The sequence below is a fragment of the Trichosurus vulpecula genome, chromosome 5 (assembly GCF_011100635.1).
Source record: "Trichosurus vulpecula isolate mTriVul1 chromosome 5, mTriVul1.pri, whole genome shotgun sequence".
Taxonomy (NCBI): domain Eukaryota; kingdom Metazoa; phylum Chordata; class Mammalia; order Diprotodontia; family Phalangeridae; genus Trichosurus; species Trichosurus vulpecula.
In genome coordinates, this window is record NC_050577.1 from 107,856,510 (window position 1) to 107,876,875 (window position 20,366).

Here is a 20,366-nt window from a genome sequence, read left to right on the forward strand (position 1 = left end):
AAAACAGCTGAGGCTTCACCCCTGGAGATAAAGCACTTTAATTAGTATCTGGTGTTGGCTGTTAGATGCTCCTATATAGTAATGGAGGGTTGGACAATAGGAGGGATGACCTACAAACCAAACCCTTATTCCTATTTCAGGTTGAATTTGTTCCCTACGTTGGACCCCTATAGAAGGCCCAGTGGCAATAGCCTGAGTGTTTTGTACCTGCAATAAGGTGAATTTTCAGGAGCTGAATTTTTTGCAATCCTGTCTCTGTCCCTGGCCAGGTGTATAAGGGCCATCTTCTCTGGGCTGCCCAGAAAACAGTTCTGCAGGTCTTCCAATCTCAGTCAGAGCCAGGATAGCCCCCCTCCTAGACTGCCTGGCTGTGATGGAAAGAAAGACAGTAATTGTGACTTCAGAAGATTGATGGTAAAGCATGCCTCCCACCTCTCGGCAGAGAAGTGATGAACTAGAAGTGAAGAATGAAACATACATTTGATGAGAGTGGCAGAGTGTTGATTTGTTTTGTCTGACTGTATGCATTTGTCACAAGGGAGTGTACTATTGGGAATCATTGGGAAGGGGGAACGTCAATAAAAAACATTCGCAAACCAAAGAATGATAGAGTTTGGGGGTGGGAGGGAAGGCAATGAGCAAGAGCACTGCGGAAAATGGACTCTAAAAGGACAGATTTCTCTGATGATCTCACCTGGGGCACAAGGACAAGGTGGGACTATAATGGGAAGAAATTTTTGTGATTTCTGGGGGACTCCAGAGAAGACTAGGGAGACTGACTGGAGGGGTTTCAGCTGGGAAAATGAACTATGAGTGTCTCTTTCAGGGTGTCCAGGAGGGCGAGCTCACAAGTGATAAAGGTAGATAACCAGGGCACAAGGGTACCCGTAGGTCCTAATTCAGGTAATCTAAGGAAGTTTCCTTCAAGGGTAAGCCACTGACAGCAGTACTTTCTCACTCTGCAAAATCAGATCCTTCTCTGCATCCTTGATCAACCCCTTCTTTGTTGTTTTCTGTAACTGCTACCGAGGTTCTCTTAAAGTCTTGAGTGGTTGTTCCAACTTGATAAGGTTGGGGAGACTGTTGGTGAAAGTTGAAGCCAAAGAAAGGATCATACATAGATCATAGAATCATAGAATCATAGGGTAAAAGAACAGAATCTTGGAGGTGGGAGGGATCCGAGAGGTCATCTCTCTAGTCAAGATGTTGTGACTTCATGGTGTGTTAAGGGGGGGGCGGGTCATCTCAAAGAATTCAGACTCAGACCATCTCCAATCCAAGTAAAGGCATTTATTGGGGGTGGTGCCTCTCTGAAGCAGGCTGGATTCCAAGAGGAACCAGCAACTTCAGTAAGACAAGACAGGCAATTTTATAGGGTAATGATGCTGATTACACAACAAAAATTATGAATATTTAAAAGGCAGATGGGGTTTGACAAGGGATTAGTTAAGTGGGGAGGGGTCTCAGCCTCGGTGGAACTGCATGTGTGATTACCCACAATATATACAAAAAAATCCATGGTGGGGGAGGGGTCATGTATGTATGATAATGATATTATAATAAGCCTCTCTACATCATAAATTCACCTAAAGGACAGCTTTTGCTATTACTGAGCAGGTGTCTACTTAGGGAAAGTCCCTTTTGGGGTTTTTTTTTGTTTTGGGGTTCACATCCTACTCAGGCATCCTGGTGGTGCTGATTTCTGATTATCTGACTATTGTGGTCCTGTCTGAGATTAGCTGGATGTGGTTGGGGTTGAGTACATGGACATACCTGTTGTTTCTGTGGAAAATATGAGGAATGGGTCTGGGGGCAGGGGCTAGCTAGAGGCAGGGGCTAGCTAGAGGCAGGGGCTGGAATTCCATCACATGGACACACCTGCTGCTCTAGTAGGGCATGAGTTTATGGACACACATGCTGTTCTAGTGAGGTAGTGAGGAATATATAAGGAAATTAGGATATTGAATGGGGAGGGGAAGGCAGAGTGGCTAGGTAGGGACAGTGGACCTGCTGTTCAGTGATGCCTATGATTGAGTCTGGGAACTTGTGGTGTGGTTAAAACCACATTGTGCGGTTAAGTCAGGACATGCCTACTGTTCAGTGAAGCCCATAAGGGAAGTTAGGACATTGTGATTGAGGGCTGATTTATTAGGATTCCGTCAGAGTTGACAAACATGTGACCAGAACCATTTCCATTGCCCCCAAACAGATTAAAATGTAATTGGGAAATATTTAACAAAATAAATAAAAAATACAATGGAACATAGATAATGTTAATAAGTGGTTTTCCAAATCAAATGCAGCTACAGGGATTTTTATGTGTAGCGACCCCTGTTTCTGTTTGAATGTAACAATTTTGCTCTTGTCCAACCCACATCTGAAGTATAGAACCTCTCTCTGACATTCTTAGTGAGTGGTCTTCCTGCCTTCATCTGAATACCTCCAGAGACAGACAACTCACTACTCTCCCTCCCCTAAGGCATTGATTTAAATGTGTCTTCCTCATATTGATCCCAAATGTGTGTCCTTATGACTTTTATTCATTCCTTCTAGTCCTTGAAAATTGCACAGAAAATGTCCAATTCCACTTCCACAGGAAACATTCAATCAGTTAACGTTTATTAAGTGTCTACTATATGCCAGCCCAATCAATCGGCAAACATTTATTGTGTCCACTACGTTCTAGGTGTTGTGCTAGGTACTCTGTATACAAAGACAAAAGTGAAACAAACAGTCCCAGATCTCATGGAGCTTATCTTTGATTGGGGGAGCTAACGTGTATTTTGTTGTTGTCGTTGGATTGTTTTAGTCGTGTCTGACTCTTCGTGACCCCATTTGGGGTTTTCTTGGCAAAGATACTGGAGTGGTTTGTCATTTCTTTCTCTAGCTCATTTTGCAGATGAGGAAACTGAGGCAAGCAAGGCGAAGTGACTTGCCCAGGGTCACACAGGTAGTAAGTGTTTGAGGCCATATTTGAATGCAGAACTTCCTGGTTCCAGGCCCAGTGTTCTATTCACTGTCCCACCTAGCTGCCCTTCAATTCAATTATAGAAACACAGATTAAGCACCTACTGCGTGCATCTCATTGTCTCATACTGAAGTCAACAATCTATTAAAAATCTCAAGTCTTTTTCACATGAATTGTTGTCATCTAGGTCTCTCCCATCCTGTATTTATTTGTACAGCTGATCTTATTTTTTAGTTGTAAAGTGCTAGCCTTCACATTCATCCCTATTAACTTTCACCTTGTTAGGCTGTAACTATCGTTCCTGTTTTAGATGAGGTCTTTTAGGATCCTGATTTTGTCATCCAGCATATTCTTGATCCTCCCTACTTTGGTATCATCCATAAATTTAATAATAATAATGATGACGATGATGATAGCTTTCATTTCAATAGCCAGGCACCCTGCTAAGTGCTTTAGAATTTTTATCTCATCTGCTCTTATTATCACTCCCATTTGCAATAATAATAATTGGGATAATAACAGTTGGAAAACTAAGGCAAACAGGGTTAAGTGACTTGCCCAGGGTCACACAGCTAGTAAGTGTCTGAGGTCAGATTTGAACTCAGGCCTTCCTGACTCCAGACTTTGAATTCTAACCATTATGCTACCTAGCCTTAATTAATCAATTCTCCTCTTTGGAGTCTTGACCTTAGACTTCCGAGTCTGACTGAATTCTTGCTTCACTTTTAGGTTGGCTCCCTGTTGAGTCTGGATTTGCTTGCTGGCTTTGGATCAGCTCTATCAACTTCTTAGAGAGGCATAACATCTCCCAAATCAAGGGATCATGATATTCCCCCTCCCTAGCCTCACTTATTCAGGAACGGTGCAAAAGTATTGATATTTACAGGGTGTTCCAAAAGTATGGGGGCAGCTAGGTGGTTCCATAATGCTTGGGGGGAGGGGAGTGGCGCTAGAGTCAGGAAGATCTGAGTTCAGATCCAGCCTCAGATACTTACTGTGGGTCCCCGGGCAAGCACTTAACTCTGACTCAGTTTCCTCATCTGTAAAATGAGTTGGAAAGGGAAATGGCAAACCACTCCAGTATCTCTGCCAAGAAAACCCAAATAGTGTCATGAAGAGTCAGACAAGTATTATTGCAATTTTACATGCAATATATATGTATATACATATGGTATCATTTCATATACCACATATATGTTTGTATATGTGGAATATACATGTGTACATGTTATATAAACCGATATACAAATGCGTATGTATGTAAAATATGCAATTTTTTTTCATGCAATGCTGCTTCGTCACCATTTCTATCTGATCTGTTCATTCTCAGTAAGAGAACTTCTGTGAGAGGCAAAAGCCTTGACCTCACAGTCAAGCAGACCTAGGTTCAAATCCTGCCTTTGATGCATACAATTGGTGTGAGCCTAGAAAATCACTTAAGTCCTTGATGTACCAGGAAACTCTTAAGTCTGCAAGTTGAGAACAGTTACCAATCTGCTTTAGGAGAGAAAGTATTTTCTTGTATCAATGATATCACAGATCCAGACCCACTTCCCCAGAAAAAAAAAATACCCTTCTAGAGTCATATGCCAGTCATGAGCTCCATCCCCCCATCTCAGCAAAACCTAAAGACATCATGTACTACCCAAGCCTATTTGCACTAAAGTCTGATCTTTGTTCAACAAGGGTGCACCAAGTACCCTTTGCTGGCAGTAATAGTGCACTAGTATCATTTATATACCAAGAGGTTTTCCTTTGCCAGTTTGCCTGAAAACATAAAAAATATCTCTGGTAACTTGGCATATTTTAAAAACAAACAAACAAAACTCTGGACTTAGGCTAGGTACAGGGTGGGAAACCTGCCGCCTCAAGGCCACATGCAGCCCTCTAGGTCCTCAAGTGTGGCCCTCTAGGTCCTCGAGTGTGGCCCTCTAGGTCCTCGAGTGTAGCCCTTTGACTGAATCCAAACTTCAGAGAACAAATCCCCTTAATAAAAGGATTTGTTCTGTAAAACTTGGACTCAGTCAAAAGGCCACACCCAAAGACCTAGAAGTCTATATGCGGCCTCAAGGCCACAGCTTCCCCACCCCTGGACTAGAAGAACTGGTTCTGGAATCCTGGCTCTGAGAGGATAATTTGGGGCAGTCCCCTAATCTTTCCAAAACCTTATTTTCCTCCTTTGTAAAGTGGGGAGGGGGGGTGGGGGGGGGATTTGACCTGAGCTGTTGTGAGGAAACCACTTGTAAACTATAAAGACTTTAGAAAGAAACTGGCCTTTTGTAACTTTCCTACACAGGGGACTGGCCGAGATTATCACAACAGTTTACTCTGTCGAGTCTTTAGGATAAAGTGCATAGCTTTACAATTCTTTGATCTGCCTAATAATTAACCAGTAAATAGAAATGTGAAGAGAAAAGCAGTGAGTTTGGCAGGGTCTCAAGCATTACATTCTCTGACAGCCCTCCTTCACTCAAATCAAAGTCAACTGCAAGTCATGTCATCATTCCACTGATGTCATGGTCTTCTTCAAGAACTAAGGACAAACACAACAACATTCACTGAAATGTTCTAAATGGTGATGACTAGTCGTTTGTCACTAGAATGGAGACCTAATGGCTCTTCATGCCAGGGTTTATAACTGAGGAAGAGAGGCGTTACTGAACAGTATATGTAAGCTCCCTGGGAGTAGGGACTGTCTTGCTTTAGTATTTCTTTCCCCAGTGCACAGTTCCTGGAACATAATAGGCAATTAATAAATTCATCATTGATTGATAAATAAACGTAGTATACTAGAGTATGTAGGAAATGCCAAAAGATTTTTTTCAAGACACTTCATCTCCTGGCTCTGGGAACTCCCTCTGGCTTGTCCTCCATGCCTGGAATGTCCTCACTCCTCCACTCCGACAACTGGCCCAGGATGCAATGGACGACCTTGGCATCTTTAATGTCTGACTAAGCTCTAAGCATATACAGTAAATGCTTCGTAAATGCTGTTGACCAAAACTGACAATGCCTTCTGAGCAGCTAATCACCAGCCAGTTTTCATGCTGAGAACAATGAACTTGTCCTGGGCTACTGATCAGTCTGAACAAACTCATTCTTCATCGGAATAGTCTCTTTTGCCTGCTTCACATTTCGCTGACCTGACTGTCCTCTGACCCATTCATAAAAATATTAAAACATCAGCCTTTCCCTTTCTGCAGTGGGAACTCAGATCATTTCTAACAGGTTTCTGGGAAAACTGTCAAATACAATTCATTCAGCACTTTATCTTACTAAGGATGCTGGCGCTTCATCTAGTGGAGAAAAGGGTAATTTCAGGTTTCCTAACTTGCAAAAAGCTTTTCTAGCTAGCTGACAGTGTAGGGGGAACCCAGGAACAATGGAGGGTTAGAACTGGAGGACGCTTTGGAGATCATCTACCTCGTTCCCTTGTTTCATAGATAAGGACGCTGAGAATCGACTGCTTTTGCTCGTCTGCTTTCAAACTGTTTCTAAGAGCTTACTGTAGCACACCACCCCCCAAAGAAAGATTGCTTTGACCCTGTTAGAACTGAAGGTGCTGCCTTTTCATGAAATACCCCACTAAGCTGCAGAATTTGATCAGGAAACAAAGGAAGACATGGGGTTGAGGGGGCCATGATAGCTGTCTTAGAATGTCAGGTAGAAGAGAGATTGCATTTAGAACCACAAATTTAGAAGCCATCTCACTTGATGGAGGAGGAAACAAGGCTCTGAGAGGGTGAATAACTTGTCTAAGGTTGTACAGACAGTAAATGGCAGAGCTGGGATTTGAACTCAGGTCCTCCGATTCCAAATTCAGAATTCTTTCCACCGTGTCTTACTCTCTGTTTTAGTTGGCCCCAGGAAGCACAGCTAGGGACAACTAATGTTGTTTTTGTTGTTGCTGTATGGGATAGAATTTTCAAATAATAGGAGAGACATCTTTAGAAGAAACAAAGTGAATTTATTTTATAAACCTTGCAAGATTTGGGTGTCGCCTCCACTAGGTTTCCCTAGTAGGGGAGAGGGGGTAAAAGGGAACGCTACCTTAATTTATACTCTTAATGAAAAGATTCCTGCCCACCTCTATCCTTTCTCACCATTGGCTGGGAGGCGGGCTTACAATCTAGGCGTGAAAAACTAGAATTCAACTGCCGGGGTGGCGTCTGAAGTCTAGGAGAAGAAATGTGGAGAGGGGAGGGGAGACCTTGCTGGAGCGGAGAACAAACAGCTCATAGGTAGTCCACTATCTCCCTATTTGATGCTTAGCATCTGAGAGAGTGGGAAGGGCACGCATATGGCTTCAGGCCCTGACTTTCCTGAGTCACTACAAGGTTAAATTCTAAGCCTCTCCTATTTCCTCAGACTTTCCCTATTTCAGAAATATGAGGAGTGTAACCCCTGTATTTTTACTCTGTGAAGTCTTCACAATTATCCTTCCCATTCATTGCGGAGTCGTTTTAGTTGTGTCTGACTCTTCGTGACCCCATTTGGGATTTTCTTGGCAAAGATACTGGAGTGGTTTGTCACTTCCTTCTACAGCTCATTTTACAGACAAGGAAACTGAGACAAACAGGGCTAAGTGACTTGCCCAGGGTCACACAGCTAGGAAGTGTCTGAGGCTGAATTTGAACTCAGTAAGATGAGTCTTCTGATGCCAGGCCTAACACTCTATCCATTGTGCCATCTAGCTGCCCCCGGAGCAATGAATAGAAGTTGCTAAGGGGTAGATTTCTACTTAAGGGAAAAATTCCAAATAATTTGAATTTCCTATCTCAAAGCTAAATAAACGGCCACAGGAGGTAGGGAGTTTCCTGTCACTGGAAGTCACCAAGTGGAAAATGGATACCCACTTACTTACTGGGGATATTGTAGAAAAGACTCCTATTCCAGATGGCTTCTAAAGTCCCTTAAAGTCATGAATCTGAATTCAACAAGTTAGGGGCAGCTGGGTGGTGCAGTAAGTAGAGCACCGGCCCTGTAGTCAGGAGGACCTGAGTTCAAATCTGCCCTCAGATGCTTGACACATGTATTAGCTGTGTGACCTTGGGCAAGTCACTTAACCCCGATTGCCCTGCCTAAAAAATAAAACAAACGAAACAAACAAAAAAAAAAACCAGATTCAACAGGTTAGTGAGAGATTCCCCCCAACAGGTGGCAGAACACCAGAAACTTACACTCAATTTTATGAAGCCTCTATCTAGACAGTGGATAGAGCGCCAGCCCTGGAGTCAGGAGTACCTAAGTTCAAATCCAGCCTCAGACACTTATCCTGGGTGTCACTTAACCCTGTTGGCCTCAGTTCCTTATCTGTAAAATGAGCTGGAGAAGGCAAACCGCTTCAGTATCTTTGCCAAGAAAATCCCAGCTGGGGTCACAAAGAGTCAGACACAAGTGAAAAGGACAGAACAGCATCATCATCTAGACAGAATGGTTTCTTAATCCCTGCATCTTTATTGAAACCTTTCAGTGTCTCTCAGTTCTGTATGGAGATATTCTAGCTCGTCTTGTGGTGAAGGTACATCAGAGATCTTCAGCTTTGTTTTCTTATAAAACAGTACCCAACTTATTTATGCTGTGCCCTCTAAGGACTGTGCACAACTATCTTTAGCTCTTCAGCTCATGTATGCCATGCACACCAACACACACACACACACACACACACATACATCTATATCAGGCTAAGACAGGGAAGAGAAAGCAGGTACAAGATAAGTCTAGACAAACAGATTTGGGGAGGTAGGATAGAGAGATAACTCATTTAGTAAGTGCTTACTGTGTTCCAGGAACATCACAGAGTCAGCAAACCGGAACTAATAAGCAGGGTTAACCTCCGATTTCTTTTCACGTTTTATACATCTTACTGGGTATCGGTGGCTGTGGGCCCACAGGTATCAAAGGAACAGAGGCCAGGTGACTCCTGCAGCTAAGATCAAATCATTTTGTTATTAATTCTGACTCCACAAGATATAATGTGGGAGATGTGTAAGGTGGGGGAGACAGCAGAGATGCCTGAATCTTATGAATAGATACACAAACACTTTTACCCACCCACAAATTTTGGACAAATTGTAAGCATCAGACTTCAGGGAAACCAGGAAAGCCAGGAAAATCTGCCTCCTCCTACACCTTCCTTATGCCCAGGCACGGAATGATAAGGGTCCCCAAAATGAGGTGACATCATCTGGGAAACATGGGTGGATAAGTTGTTTTACCTGCAATTCAACAAAACTTGTTTTAATTTTATGCCCTGAGAAGCTTACAGAATGTTCTGATTAGAGAGAGATAATCAGCCACATTCTGCCCTACCCTCCCACTGCCCAGGGAATAGCCTGGGTATTTTGGTTAGGAGGAAGGGAGATGTAAAGGCAGGCAGGAGGAAAGAGGCAGGAATGTGCTGGTAAATGTTTTAACGACCCACCTTCCTGGGAGAAAAATGTACTCAGGATCCACTTTTAAATTTAATCAGCATTTCTAACATTTTCTCCATCACCTTCTTAAGGCTAGACAATCCACAAAACAATAAATCAAGCAGTTGCTAATTTCTGAAGCGTAAACACACAAAGAAAATTTGACAATTGGCTCTGTAAGCTCTGTAGAACTGGCCATTGACCAAAGCTTTCTATTCAGTCTGCTGTTTCCTGGGATTGGCCAGTGACCTGGGACTGACAACAGAGGGAGACTTGGTGAGGCTTGAAAGGGTCACTCTCTGTCTCTGAATTTTTTTTTTTTGAGTCTATGAGGGAAAACTCTTCTCCTGCCCAAAGCACTTCTAGAGAGGACAGAATTTGTACTTCATTACCTATGTTGCTCGAAGTAATATTTCAAGTTATTGTTGTCTCTCTGTGTGTATGTCTTATATCCCCAGCAAAACAGATGAAATCAGAATCATAGAATGTTCTACCTGGAAGAGACCTCAGAGACTAATCTTAATCTAGCTCCCTTAATTTATTTTATTGTCTGTTTTATTAGTCCACCAGTGATCCAGGGAACCCCTGATTTACTGGACTGGGGCAACCACCCAATCATCAGAGACAATCTAAAGTTCCCACTTTCCTTTTATTTTCTACATTGAAGTAATTTCCCAATATACACTGCCCATACCCTCCCCTCCCCACCTTGACCTCTGCCTGGTACCAACGACAACAACAACAACAAAAAAAATTAAACAAAACTGACCAACATGATGACCATCTGACAACATATGCAATATTTTGTTCCTATAATCCTTTCACTTCTCTACTAAAAAACATCTCTTCTCTGGGACCAATATGGGTCACTTCAGTTGACCAATTGGCCAACACTGCAATTGTCAGTTCAGCTCTCTTTTTGCATTTTTACTTACGTTATTTCAGTCACTGGGCAAATTGTTCTCCTGGGTCTGCTCTCTTCAGTCTGCATCAGTTCATATGAGCCTTTGGATGTTTCTCAATTCATTACAGTGATCATTTCTTGCAGCCCAATAATACTCTACTACAGTCATCTACCATAGTTTGTTCTGCCATTCCCCAGTGGACAGGCACACATTTTGGTTCCATTCTTTTTGCTACTGTAAAAATTGCAGAATGGTTGGAAGGAAAATGGGTGTCTACTGCCTGGGGATTGGATGAAAAATTATGGCATATGAACACAACAGAATATTATCATGCTAATGAGAAAGTGTGAAAATGAAGAATTCAGAAAAATTGGGGAAGACTTTATGAACTGATGTACAGCAAAATAATTAGAACCAGTCTAAGACAACTACAAAAGACTCATGATGGAAAAAGCGATTCACATCCAGAGAAAGAAGTACGGAGTCTGAATGCAGACTGAAGCAAACTATTTTTTTGTTCGTTTTTGTTTCTGTTTCTTTTCTCGTTTCTCATGGTTCATTCCTTTGGTTGTAGTTCTTCTTTGCAACTTGGCTATTGTGAAAATATGTTTAGTGTGAAGGTATATGTAGAGCCTGTATTGGATTGCATGCCATCTTGGGTGGGGAAGGGGAAGGAGGAGGGGGAAAAAATTTGAAACTCAAAAACTTGAGGAACCAAATGTTGTAAACTAAAACCAAAAATAAATTAACAAGTTTTAAAAAATAATTAGAACCAGGAAAACAATTTCCTCATTGACTCCAATGATATAAAAGAAAATAACAAGGAAAAACTTCGGAATTATGGTCAAGGAAATAGCCAACACAACTTCAAAGGATTTAATGGCAAAGCATGGCTCCCACCTTTTAGAATAGTGGTACCCAACAGGTGTAAAACGAGACATACTATATTTTCAGACACGGCCACTGTATTGATTTGATTTGTGTGACTGTTCTTATTTGATGTAAAGGAGAGTTCTTTTGGAGGAAAGAAGAAGGGAACATTCAGTCTGACAGTAATGTCAATAAGTATTAAAATACAACATTTAAGAAGAAAAAAAGGTGTTGCTACAAATATTTCAATGTATAAGTGACCATTCTTTCTGTCTTTGACCTCCTTGGGGTCAAGGAGCACAATCTTCTCATTTTATGCATGAGAAAACTAAGGTAGAGTGACTGCCCAAGATCACACAGCTAGCCAATCACAGGACCCAGGTGTCTCAGACATTCCATCAGTGCTCTTTGGGCAGAAGCATTGCTTTCATTTGATAGCTTTGCTCCCATAAGGTTTGTATAGCATGCTATACACAGTTAGTATATCAACTAACTAAACAAATTTCACTTCTGGGCTGATTATTTACCTTTATTAAAGGGAAGCAAGTTTTTATTCCTCAAGCAGGTGAGGATCCTGTCCACTTCTCTTGCTCCTGTACAAAGACTTGAAACTTAAATCAACAAACATTTAAGAACTTACTAAGTCTCAGTCATTGTGTTAGTTGATGGGAATAACAAAGACAAAAGTGAAACAACTTGCCCTCAAAGAACTTACATTCTAGGGAGGAAGACCCTAACCAGAACCTCAAGCACTAGAAATAATGGTTGGCTATTGTCTATGATGTTAGTCTTAGCCTCTGGTTGTTGTTTCTGCGCCCTGTGTTTGTATGTTATGTCTGTGAGTCTCTGTTGTCTCTGTGTCCTTTGTATACAGTCTCTGTATCCTTTCTGTCTCTGTCATAGAACTATAAACTCGTAAGAGATTAAGATCCATTTCCCTGACTGAGAGATAAAGGTCCTCTGAAATATCGCTGACAAGTGGTTATCCAGTCTCTGTTTGAGCACTTTCCCCCACTGGGGGATTCACTATCAAAACGGGGCTGGCCAAAGAAGGCACATCTTAGAAACATGCGCAGAGGACCCATTCAGCTATTTGGTAAGTTTGCTTCTAGACTAAGTAGAATGGAGGGGACTGGCTCCTCACTTCCAGAAGGATTGATTATTAAGCACTTACCATGAGGATACAAAGAAAAGTAAAAAGCAGTTTCTGCCCTCCAGGGGTTTACAGTCTAATAGTAAAGATAACATGTAAATAACTAGATACATGCAGAATAGATGGAAGGAGATTGTGGTATTCAAAACTTTGCTTACTTTGTTGAACTTAAGAACATATTGTTCCTTTCGCTTTAAATTAGTGCTGACTAAGGGATTTACTGATTTGGTAATCTGAGTTCTGGTATGGACATAGAGGAAGCTCCAAAATGGTGCTAGCTGCCAGGAACAAGATGAGAATTGAAAGATACTTTTCCAACCCAACCCAAATAGGAGGCAAGCCTGTAGCAATGGTTACTGAATAGGAAGCAAAGCATTTTAAAATACAGATTTGATTTACATGCTTTCGTGTGGTGTCTGGATAGCTGGCTACGGATTTAGATCTGACTCACAAAAATGCTGAAATAGCCCTGGGCTATGTATGAGCTGTCTCACAAAAGAGTTCTAACCAATTCCCTTTCAGGAAAGGGGGAACGTAGCAGCTAAAATTCAGCAGAAGATGGCAGAAAAGAGGAAAAGGCAGCCCAGAAGATGATACCAGCAGCCTATAACTCAACAGACAAAATGAAAGCAACAAGTGACAGCTTTAGAGGAAGAGAAGTCTTCATCTGTGATAGAACTTTAGGAACATGGGTTGCCTTTACTACAATAGTTCCCTCATCCATATAGGTCCTTTGGCTATGCAGGTAGCCCGCTATTGGCCTGGGAATCTGTGGGTGGAATGTCTACATGTGTATGAAGAAATTTTCTTCATTATTTGTCATGCTATTCTGTTCCAATTAAATGTTTCTTTAATTGAATAATTGGATTAATGTGTCCTCTCATCTAGTGAAAGAGAAACATTGGTGGAAAGTATGGTTTTTAATTGTCAGTATTTGTTCATTGTTTGTCCTTCTGTCTTGAAGAGGACCATGCCATCAGAAAGGTGATGTCACAACTTGCAAGTGAATTGGATTTAAGTGAGGGAGGGCTGTGCAAAGTCACCAGACTCACTCTCTCCTCCAGAGCCATCGGTGTCTAGTGGCAGATATAAATCAGGACCACTGGAGATGGCCTCATATGGTTTTTAATAGATATTAAGGATGACATGAATCCGGGTTTAGTTTTTAGGAACCAATATGTGAGCTATATATAAAAAGCCTTGTTTGGGATCTCTCTTTTGGGGCGAGAATGCTCTAGCATTGAAGAAATTTTTTGATTTTTTTCCTTTTATATTATTTTCTAGGCTATTTTTAGACAGCAGGGTTTTGTGATGTGATTTTTGCAGGCCAGATCAGGTTAATTTAGAAATATTCCACTATTGCATGTCAAAGTGTTGTTATAACTTTGTTGTTTATTGTTGAACTGCTATTGTGAGACCGTTGTTGATATGGCATTGTTTTGAGAAACTGTGGATGCTTAAGTTGTTAGAGAAGAGGTACTCTGTGGTGGGAATTAGTTCTCTTTGAGGACTATTGGTTTTAGGGGGAAATGACTATGATAGTGATGGTTTTGTGCATCCTCTGAATTTAGGGGAACATAAAGTACAGGCTAAGGTAGACCAGGATGGGGAAAAAATGTAGCAGCTGCTACTTTAACTATTAACTTTCTGAAATATTAGCACCTTCCATTATCCCCAAAGTTGATTGATAACTATTTACAGATCCCTTAACTGTTGACCAGAAAATAATGAGAAAGTTTAAAAACATCTGGGTGAGAGAAGAATAAAATATAGATCATGTGTATGCAGATCAGTCGAAACAGTATCCTTCCCCAGCAATCTGTGATTCAGGAGCTGCACCAACCTCAACCCATCATGATTGAGAAGCAACCCCATCTGTAGCAATTACATGGAACAGGGACAAACTATCTCCAACAATCTGTGACTTGATACCTGCACCATCCCCAAGAGCAAGTGATCCTAGGGGAGTGATTCTACAAGTCATCTCTTCTAGACCCTCCAGCCTGCAATTACAAGTTGGATCTTTGAGTCTGAGCAGTGTAGCATCTTCAAAAAGACACTACAATTCCTCAAATACAAGCTGGTCTGCTCTCTTCTTTCTATTAAGTTCTGTCTCCACTAGGTCATGGTCTACCTGCAGCATCTGTACAAGATATAGGTAATGGAGAGACTGACCCAATGGACTGATCATCTAACTACCATCTTAGAATCTAGGTCCAGTCTGTACTGAAAATTATATTGAATAAAAACTTCCACTGTATTTGTTGTTTTAAGCATTTTATCTAGAGCAAAACAGACTCAAGGGTCTTTCTCCAGAGCTCTCTCTCTCTCTAGGAACTCTCCAAAGAAATTCCTTAGGTGATTTTTATCCCAAATCATCAACAGCTCTCATGTCTTTGGCTTTTCCAGAGATGGAGGCAGTTTCCCAGGGAGCTGAGGCTACATCCAAGCCTAAAAAATAAGTTCTCACAAACATACCCATATGCTAAGATCCTTGAAAGATGTAACTATCCCCTGGGCTACAACCACAATGATAATTTGTTCAATAATCTTCTTTGACTGTCAACATCAAGCCAGCCATAAAGCAAGTAGAGAATATTCACCAAAGATATTCACCAATGTCTTGAAAGATGTTCAGAGTTCAAATAGAAAAGGGATTTTCTATAGAAAAACTGTTCCTCTGGATGTTTCTGTTTATGGGCGGTGTCATATGGGGTGACATTGGGAGGATTTCAAGTCCCAGGATACTACAAGACATTCTAAAAAACTAACATGCTGGTAACCTACATGGGAAAAACCAAAGGAATGAAAAGTGGCTGTTGCACAGACATTATAACACACTTTAGCTCTTTGTTGTATTAAGCCTATTCCCTTATTTCCTTTGGGTCTATTACCTGATTTCCCTAGGCTCTGACCCCTAATCTAACGAAGAGGCCCATCTCTTTAAAGTTCCCTCCAAATGTTCATTAACTTTTAAATTGCTAGTCTCTTAAGGAAACATTTGAGACGGCCAACGGGCTAAACTGTAACTTTGGGTTTCCCAGCTCTAACATAAAAGGAGAAGAGAGGATAGGAGGGCAGTCTCTTCAGAGCTCTAAGTTCATGGTTTTCCTGCCCACACACCACCTTTATGGTCCTGGTATGGCCAGAGTCTCCCAAAGCTGCTAGCCCACACTTGTCAGCTGCAGCCAACTATCTGCCCCACCTCATTCCAGCCCTGAGGTCTGGGTGTTGAGGGGTCTGGGAGGTTGTGACAGGGGGTGTAACCACTGGAACATAGCCACAGCAAATCGCAGCACGCCATCGGGGGCGGCGGTGTGCGAGCCAACGACGTGAGCAAACGCTCTTCTTCATTCATCCAATCAGAACTGCCCGCAGGGAGGAGCTGAGTTCTACCTGCGTGCAGGTGAGGAGGTCTCCCTCCTCTCCGCCTGCCGAAAGCCGGTAGTTCGAGATATGGTTCGGAACCAGACGGCCCTAGGGGAGGAAATGGCTGGGTCCCAGTTCCCAATGGAACCGATCCAGAATCAGGCCCAGGAGCCGGAGAAGCTGGGCTCCCCGGAGCAGCAGGTCGCTGGGGAACAGCAGTCGCCTCCGGAGCAGCCGGAATCCCCGCAGAAGCCCGTTGGAAATCCCCAGGGGCCCAAGGAGCAGGCGGCTGCGGCAAGCCCGACTCGGACCCGGGATCCCCCGGGCGAGAAGACGGTCTCCCTGCGCCCCGCCTTCCTCCGGGTGCCACAGCCGAGCTTGGGCTACGGCTCTTTCCGCTGTCGGGGATCTGCGAGCTCCGAGCAGCTCCAGGGCCGCGGGGACCGGGAGGGCACCCTGGCTCTGGTCCCCGTCCCGGTCCCGGCAGAAGCGCAGCCTCGGGAGGGCGAGACCTCCACCCCGGGCGCAGTGCGGGAGCCGGGCGAGGCGGGGTCGGGGGCCTGGGCGCCGGTGGAGCTGCAGGTGGATGTGAGAGTGAAGCCCGTGGGCGCGGCGGTTTCGGGGCTCTCACCCTCTCCCGTGCCCACCACCCGCTTTTTCTCTGTGTCAGTGCCGGACTCCCCCGCCTTCTCGCGCCACTCCTCCTTCTCCCGCTCTGTAGTGCCCCGGACTCCTTCCCCTGGGAGCACATGGGGGGGAAGCCCGCACCCCCTTGCCGGCTGGGCCGATCAGTATCGGGAGCAGGAGGGACGGGTCAGCCCGGGACCCGTGCGGCTCGGGGAATCTCCGTCGGGGCTTCCCCGATGTAGGTGCCGGGAGCTGGGACTGGAGGACAAGGAATGGGAGAAGCTGCTGCCCGGGTGCGGGGCTGACGGAGACAAGCTGCACCAAGTGATCACACGCATAGGTAAGAGACCGCATCCTGCTGAGGTCCCCACAACCCGGAGCCCCAGTTAGCCCGCCCTTCCTGGCTGGGATGGGGAGGGAAAGCCCCAATGTCCCATCAGGACACGCCTGCCTTTCCCAGTGTGGGAGAAAGGGTACGAGGGAGGAATCTGGAGAGAGGGAAATCCAGCCTGTGCCCGCCACTGGACCCAGCTGGCCTGTTATGCAGGGGAATTAACTCTGGAAATGCTGGAGAATACTTCCTCCCTCAATGCCAGTCCCTGCATCTTCTCCTTTCATCTCCATACCTCAGCCATGTGACGTTTTCTGTTATTATGAACATTGATATTTTCTTATAAATTAATTCCATCAGTACATCTTATTATATGCCTGACTCTTCGAAAATATAAATAAAAATAAACCTGCAATCGTGGATTTCAATTAGACTTTTTCAAGGCATTTTTTCCTAACGTACTCATTCCCTATACAGCTGCTGAGGGGTAGGGAGGGAACTCTCACCTCTACTCTACTTGCACCAAGATACGGTCCTAACCGGTACCTGGACCCTGGGCTGCCGGTCCAGGGCTGAATTTATTGACCCATGCTACCCTGTTCAAAGTCTGATTTCTCTTTGGGCTCATTTCTTTTGCATACTTTTTGCTAAATGAACTCTCTCTCATGGAATGTTCTTTTTCGAATAATTTATGGGAGACTTGGGGAGGAAAAGGGAAGTGAGTAGTAAATGGGAACGCTTGAAATCAGACTAGACCCAGGATTGGGGAGATTGGAGGGAGATGCTCAGCCCTTGAGGTCTCAGTAATTGGAGTAACTGATCCTGAAAGGAGAGATAGGGCTGAATCTGACCCTGCACTGTCTTTGTTATCTCCCCAGCCCTCCTTGGCACAGTATTTGTACATAGCAGCCATTTAATAACTTTTATTGAATGAAGGAATGTAGGATTTTTGATCCAACTTTGCTGGGCAGTGGTATTGCTGGTCATCCATCTGGGCTAAAGCTCTCTCTTGGTCTCCCCAAGAATATATATTTTTGTCATAATAAGAGAGAACAGGTACCCTGTATACATGGATCAGTGGCTTTAAAGAAGGAAAGACCTAGGTCCAAGCCTTCCCTCAAACTCACACTAGCTGTGAAGGTAAAATGTGTGCCATGGCAACACAGGAAGGGTAAGTTGAGTTCTCCGTTTGCATAGGTGAAAGTTTCCAACAAGACTTCTCTCCCCTGTTGAAATAGTAGGTCTAGATTTTTTTTTCCCCATGAGAGGTACTGACATATAGCACAGCTTGGTTACATCCAAGATCACATAATTCCATGACAAAATCCCATCGTGTCCCAGTCCCCATGCTCTTGTCTCTGTCTGCTCGAACCTTTCTTTAGGGATTGCTGTATATATTTTTTAATCTTTTTTTTTTTGGAGGAGGGGAAGGCAGGGTAATTGGGGTTAAGTGACTGGCCCAAGGTCACACAGCTAGTAAGTATGTCAAGTGTCTGAGGTCGGATTTGAACTCAGGTCCTCCTGAATCCAGGGCCGGTGCTCTACTCACTGCACCACCTAGCTGCCCCCATTGCTGTATGTTAGAATAGGCTGCAACTAAGATGAGCCTTCTTTTCTCCCTCCTCCCCTTCTACGAGAAAGTTCCTGAAAGGGAAGAGACCACTGGGGGAGATTCTTGAACTCACATCTTGCTTGGACTTTTTGCAATAGCCTCCTAATTATTCTCTGGGACTTCTCTCTCCCCATCAACCAATCCATCTTTCATACAGCTGCTGAAGAGATTTTCCTAAAGTGCAGGTTTGACCATATCAATTCCCTACTCAATAAATTCTAATGGTTCCCTATTGCCTCTAAGACCAAGTATAAGCTCCTCTACTTGGCTTTTAAAGCCCTTTACAACATGGCTGCAACCTACCTTTCCTACTTGGATTAGTCTTCTTCTCATAGTCTACAGTTCAGCCAAACTGGCCCTCTTGCTATTCCTCATGCACAACACTTCCATCTCTCCCCTTCCCATGACTTTGCCCTAGCTAGCCCCCAAGTCTGGAATGTACTGCCTCCTCACCTCTCATTCTTAGAATCCCTACTTTTCATCAAAACCCCCTTCAGTCTATTACAGGAGGCATTTCCTGGTTCCCTTGAGCTATTTGTGCTTCCTCACACCAAACTGTTAAGTTTTTTTCAGTCGTGTTTGACTCTTCGCGACCCTATTTGGGGCTTTCTTGGCAGAGGTACTGGAGTGGTTTGCTGTTTCCTTCTCCAGCTCATTTTACAGATGAGGAAACTGAGGCAAACGGGGTTAAGCAACTTGCCCAGGGTCACACACTCAGCTAGTGTCTAAGGTCGCATTTGAATTCAAGGAAGACTAGTCTTTCTGACTCCAGACGCAGCACTCTCTCCACTGCGCCACCTAGCGGTTCCACAACAAATTACCTTGCATATATTTTGTATATACTTGTACCCGTATACCTATATTTTCTCTCCCCAATCAAATGCAAGCTCTTTTAGCTTTAGGGCAGGTATTGTTTAACTTTCGTCTTTGTATCCCCACTACTTAACATAGTGCCTAGCACACAATAGGTATTTAATAAATGCTTTTGGTTTATTGATTGAACTAGAATGTGCTAGAGTGAGCAGAAAATTAATAGGAGTTTCCGAAATAAGGATATGCAGGCAAAGGCCTATACTGAGGCATACAAGGGAGGAAGAGTGGGCGGTTTTCAGCAGGACCACAGTCTAATGTATTTAGACATAGTAAAATTGAATCTGTAAGATCCTTAGTCCGAAGATATCACCTGGAAGGGAAATTCCTGTTTTACTCACTAATCATTTACTATACACACAGCAATTTGCTAGGTTCGGAGAAGGAGCCAAAAGAAAGTTGATCCCTGCCCTTCAGAAACTTACAGTCTAATTGGTGTGGGGTGGGGGGAAGAAATGTACAAGGGAACCATTAAGTATTAGTGCTAAGGGTACTGAGTGCCAAAATAAGAGACAGACAGACAGACAGACAGACAAGGACACAGAGACAGAAAGACAGACAGAGACAAAGAAAGGTAAGGAGGGAGAGATAGACAGAGATGGGGGGGGAAGAAAGAGAGAGAGACAGAGACAGAGAGAAAGAGAGAGAAAGTCAGGAGAGAGAGAGAGAAAATAAATATGAATCAATGCCATATGGACAGAGAGGGTAAGTGCTATAGGAATTCAGAGGCTGGGAAGAGCAATATTCTGAAGTAGTCAAGGAAGGCCATGCGAAGAAGCTCATACATTCTCACAGCTCTTGTTACAACATCTAAGCTAATGACTCCCACATTTCTATCTCCAGCCTTCTAATTTTGTCCCTTCTTCTTGACAATTCTATCCACTTTTCAAGGTCTGGGTCAATTTCAAAGTAGACAGCAGGGGTCCCATATTTAGGGAGTGGCACAAGAAGAAAAGCTTTGCAGAGGAAGGTAAACCAGTGAAAGCTGAGGAACCAAAAAGTTACAAGATGGCAGTGAGGTTAATGAAGAGTAGTCAGTAGGGTCAAGTAGAGCTGGAAGGAGAAAAAGGCAATTAACTGGATTGGGCCAGAAGAGTTTCTCTATCATCAAGAAAATAGTTTCAGTAGATTCATAGAACAGGAGACTATAGGAGTATAAAGGGGGAATGAGTAATGAAGAAGCAAGTAGAGAGTGTAGCTCATACTTTGAGAAACTTAACAGTGACAGGAAAGAAAGAAAAGGGGCTA

At 43.5% G+C, this 20,366-nt stretch overlaps 1 protein-coding gene across 1 annotated transcript in view; it reads left to right on the forward strand.

Moving 5' to 3' along the window:
* Window positions 1-15,765: 15,765 nt before the first annotated feature.
* KLRG2 (killer cell lectin like receptor G2) overlaps window positions 15,766-20,366 on the forward strand; it is a 31,966-nt gene continuing 27,365 nt past the window's right edge. The window contains exon 1 of the mRNA XM_036758528.1: window positions 15,766-16,645. Within this exon, the coding sequence (XP_036614423.1) occupies window positions 15,766-16,645 (880 nt within the window). The remainder of the gene's footprint in view (window positions 16,646-20,366) is intronic.